Raw genomic sequence first — 5,000 nt, 5'->3', positions numbered from 1 at the left:
ACTGCTGTAGTTGTTGTTGTTGTTGTTGTTGTTGTTGTTGTTGTATATACAGTATATAAATACATACATATTAAGAGAGAGAAAAGATAAACTATTACATAAAGCAATTCTTGAAGAAATAAAATACCTTGAGTCTCGTATGACTTCAGAGAGAAAGCTATTTGCGGAAGAAAACAATTTGAGAAAAGAAATGGGGTAAAAAATGAAAATCCATTTCCAGATATGTGAGCTGGTTGAAAAGGAAACCCTTTTCTTTACAACAGCCTTTGTCTTTATCCTATATCTAATTTTCAGTCTTATTTTCTCTGTGCAGGATGGGGGAATTTGTACGCGACCCTTGCTTCAGTGTCATACCCAAAAACTCCACCTGTTTTCTCATATGGAGGGTAGAGGTGAGTAAACACATGACTGGGTAGTGTAATGAGAATTCGAGTATTACTGTAAAAATCTTAATAATTTTATCAGAAGAAAAGCTGTCAGTAAAAGTGAAAAATTGGCACAAATGTAAGATTTATCATTTTAAATCTCTGATTGGCAGTGAATCACTGTGGTTAATTACATATATCTTATTTTATCTTATTTTTTCATATAATTTAAGTCAGATCAGCTCTGGGTAGTAAAAGTGTTCTTTGATCATTTTTGTGAAACGAAAATATGACGGAGTTAATAATTTTATTTTTAAAATCCCACGGAATTGGCTGTATTTTATAAGCATTGATGATAATTATGAATAGTATAATTGATCCTTTCTGAATAAAATTAGAATGACAAGGTTTAGATCATGTTTGAAAACGAAGAATTAGGTGCAATTTTTTAACTACAGATTTCATCAAATTCGTTAGTAGATTTTATAAGATTTGTTACATTTGTGTTAAAAAGTATTTTTTTTAGTGAGACTAATTTTAAATGGGTTTTATGAATGAGTTATGCAAAATAAAAAAATCAAGTACTTGCACATCTATTTTTTTGTTCTTTATTTTACAGAATTTGCAACTGGTACTCCTCAAGAAGGAGGACTATGGAAAATTCCACAAAGGAGACTCTTACCTCGTCTTATCCATGGGAGAATTTAACAAGCCAGCAGGCGTGGATGACACTGTGAGTTGAAAATACTCATTTTTTAAGTGTTACTTACAGACGTTAATGTGTTAATAATGGCTACTTTTCACTTGGTAAGGGTAAAAGGGATTCTCGCAGCTCTTCTAGGAGAACACTTCCAAATCAAACTATTGTTCTCTAGTCATGGGTAGTGTCATAGCCTCTGTACCATGGCTTATTGCCGAGTAGGGTTAGAGCTCTCGTGCTTGAGGGTACAGTCAGGCACACTATTGTTTCCCTAACTTTTCCTCACAGGGCTATTTTCCCTGTTGGAGCCCTTGGGCTTATAGCGTCCTGCCTTTCCAACTTGGGTTGTAGCATAGCCAGTAATAATCATAATAGTGTAAGAAGGTAAAGGAGTAAATTGTGATAATGTGTAAATCTGTTTTGACTTCACTTCCTTATCATTTAATCACGAAAAATCGCTCCTTTGGATGTTTATCAATGGTCCCTAGAATGAGATGCATCGTTGATAACAATAAACTCTTACATTAATATTAAAGTGATTGATTGATTGGGATACTGACGTAGCCTCTTAACCCTTCTGCACTGTTAGGGGTCTTTTTGACCCAAAAACAACTTTACATTACCATATCTCTCTTGTTTTTAGAGATTGAAGCTTCATACTCCTTGACTTCTCCTGACTTTAAGAGGTTATTGTGTTGCCTAAGCCTGGTAAAAATTTTCCCAATAGTTACTGAGCAGCAAAAAAAGTAACATCTAATCTGTTCGGGTCAGAATGACCCGTACCTACTTTTTGCTGTATTTTTTCACAGTTATTCGCTATCTGTATCAAAGATGGTATGATTATTGAAGTTACCCTTTCAAATGTAGTATATACAATTCCTTTAATTATTGCATTCATGGAAAATTGGTCTTCTTTGTTTACAAGGTATAGATAAAAAAGTGAGAGAATTTCCATGAAATATCTCCTAGTAAAATTCATCAACCATGGATAAGTAAGTCTTTACATCATTGTAAGATTGTTGTCTTTGATTTATAATGATTCAGAGGAAATATTGGTTAGAAAAATGCTAAGTATAATATTATATTATGAAAATTATTACCAGCAATAGTCTAGGTCACATGGTTTGGACACTAACACAAGCAGTTTTCTTTGTTTGTGTTCCAGAAAGTGTACAGCTTTCCCTGTAAACAAGTTTTATGGTCATGAATCCGGTGAAGAAAGTGATTGTATATCTTCAGAAAGTGATGATGGTGAAAAGGACCATCTGTCAGTTCATGATGATCTCAGTGACTCTGACTATGAAGATGAAGCTGAAGAACAGCATTCCTCCGGTCCAAATTATTCTACCAGAAAGGGAAATACCGGTATGGATAATGGCAATGAACCTTATGATCAAATATCTACCACCTCAAATTCCACATCCATTGATACTGACTGTAATGATGAAGAACAGCCACCTTCCTCTGTGAATTTCACATCCAAACAGGGAAATATTGTATGGTCTTCAGAAAAACCAAACAGGTCATCAGGAAAGAAGTGTGCAAGAAATGTCATTGATCAAACTCCTGGTATCACTCGTTATGCAGCTTCAAGAATATTTGCATTTGAATTATTCATAACTCCAAAATTATTCAATATTATTTTGAAAATGACAAACAAAAAAGCTAATCGCGTCTTGGGTTCAGGAGATAAAATTAGCCTAGAAAACCTGAGAGCATTTTATGGATTACCTCTGTTAGCAGGAGTTTATAAATCTTATGGAGAGTCTCTTAGGAGTCTTTGGGATGACACATATGGACGTCCTCTATTTCGAGCTACAATGTCTCTTGAAACCTTTATGAAATATTCTAGGTTTATTAGGTTTGATGATAAAGAAACCAGACCTCGAAGGAGATCCACAGACAAAGTTGCTCTTATTAGAGATGTTTGGAACATTTTGGTTGAGAGACTCCCTCTGATGTATAACATATCATCAACTGTTACAGTAGATGAGCAACTGGTTCCTTTTAGAGAAAAGTGTCCATTTAGACAGTATATTCCATCAAAACCTGATAGATATGGAATAAAGATTTGGGCAGCATGTGATGCAAAGAATAGTTATCTTTGGAATGCTGAAGTTTACACTGGGCGTAAAGATGAATCTGCAGAACGTGAGCAAGGTAAACGTATTGTTCTGCAATTTACAGAAGGGCTTAAAGGTAGAAATGTAACTTGTGACAACTTTTTCTGTAGCTTGGATTTAGCTAAGGAACTGAAAAAGCGCAAGCAAACAATTGTTGGAACTATCAGAAAAAATTGAAAAGAACTCCCAGTTGAATTCTGTAACCCTAAAGGAAGGACCAGATATACTACCCTTGAAGGTTACTATGAAGAAAATATAATTATTTCATATTGTCCCAGCAAAGGAAAAACTGTAGTGTTGTTGAGTAACATGCATGATAGTGTCACTTGTAGTGATAAAGAAGAAAAGAAAACTGACATAATTGAATTTTACAATTCAACTAAAGGAGGAGTTGATAATTTAGACAAACTTGTTGCAACTTATAGGTCAAAGCGTCAGACAAGGAGATGGCCTATGGCCTTGTTTGATAACATAATGGATGTGTCTGCCTACAATGCTTTTGTCCTTTGGAATCTAGTGCAACCTAACTGGAGAGCAAAAGATACCTTCAAGAGAAGAATTTTCCTTCAAGAACTTGGATTGGCCTAAGTCCAACCTGTATTGTCTTCAAGGGTATCATTGCCTAGGACGCCAAATGCCCGACGAGTTGCTGAAGCGGAAAGACCATCTATAGAATATAATAATTCTCAATCTCAAGAAAGAGCTGTAAAGAGACAGCGTTGTCATATGTGTAAAAATGACAACAAAGTAACCACAATATGTTCTGTCTGCCGAAAAACTACATGTAAGCGGCATGCTGCTGTAATGTTCAAGTGCAAGAAATGTAACTAATTCCTAATCTTTAATAAGTAGGGTGGTTGGGAGGGTTAGGTGTGGGGTATAAATGATAGTCACTTCTACGTAGTAGACCCTGGGCATACAAGATAATCAATTATGTACTTTATATGGTGGAGAACTGTCAGAATTTATGAGATGGGTCATTTTGACCCGGAACCGATTAGATGTTACAAAACGGGTGAATTAATAAAATTGTAAGCTCAGTATATACACTGGCCATTCTAAATCTTAGAAAAGGTATGCAAAAAGAGGGTATTGTTATATGTGGAAAATTTTTTAGCAATGTAACAGCAATCTTCCCAAAAATTAGATATAAATCCATGGTGTCACAATATTCAACTGAGATAATTTCAACTGAAACCTATTTTTAAATAAAGTAATTGGCTGGTAGAGGTAATTTTGGATCCTAAATGATAATAATATTCTTGCAGTGTACCTTGGACATGAAAAAATAATCTTATAAAGTACTTTGTATGGCAAGAAACTGTCAGAATTTATAAGACGGGTCATTTTGACCCGGAACATATTAGGTGTTACCAACATTTCAACAGACCACAAGGGTTAACCTACAGTGAAATAATCACGCAGTGTAGGAAAGAGGGGTAGACCTAATTACTGAGTTTGTTTGAACCATTAGTCTTTTGGGTTTCGTGTTTTCATGATAGTATTCAAGGCAATTTCACCATTACTGATCTTTTATCCTCTCTGTACCACCTGAGCGTCCCTTCATGTTTTGTTTTTAGAACTGCTGTTATCCTCAAAGTGATATTCTTTTGCTGTGCTTTGGTGTTTTCTTGAATATTTTTAAATACTAGCATTACTATTTTTAATAGTACTTATATTAGTTCTTTACACACACACGCACCTATATGTATATATATATATATATATATATATATATATATATATATATATATATATATATATATATATAGGTAGGGAATGTTGGGCGTTTGTCAGTGCGTATGGGCCAGG

The 5,000-nt window shown here is 34.6% G+C and overlaps 1 protein-coding gene across 2 annotated transcripts in view; it reads left to right on the top strand.

Annotated features, from left to right (window-relative positions):
- LOC137630450 (villin-1-like) overlaps window positions 1–5,000 on the top strand; it is a 72,031-nt gene that overhangs the window by 28,835 nt on the left and 38,196 nt on the right. For both annotated transcript variants that reach the window (XM_068361926.1, XM_068361927.1), the window contains exons 2-3: window positions 314–392; window positions 985–1,098. In XM_068361926.1, the coding sequence (XP_068218027.1) occupies window positions 315–392; window positions 985–1,098 (192 nt within the window). In that variant the 5' untranslated portion in view covers window position 314. The remainder of the gene's footprint in view (window positions 1–313; window positions 393–984; window positions 1,099–5,000) is intronic.

Source organism: Palaemon carinicauda, chromosome 38 (assembly GCF_036898095.1).
Source record: "Palaemon carinicauda isolate YSFRI2023 chromosome 38, ASM3689809v2, whole genome shotgun sequence".
Classification (NCBI taxonomy): Eukaryota; Metazoa; Arthropoda; class Malacostraca; order Decapoda; family Palaemonidae; genus Palaemon; species Palaemon carinicauda.
The sequence above is the reverse complement of the archived record's forward strand: the minus strand, read 5'-3'. Positions and strand labels throughout refer to the sequence as shown.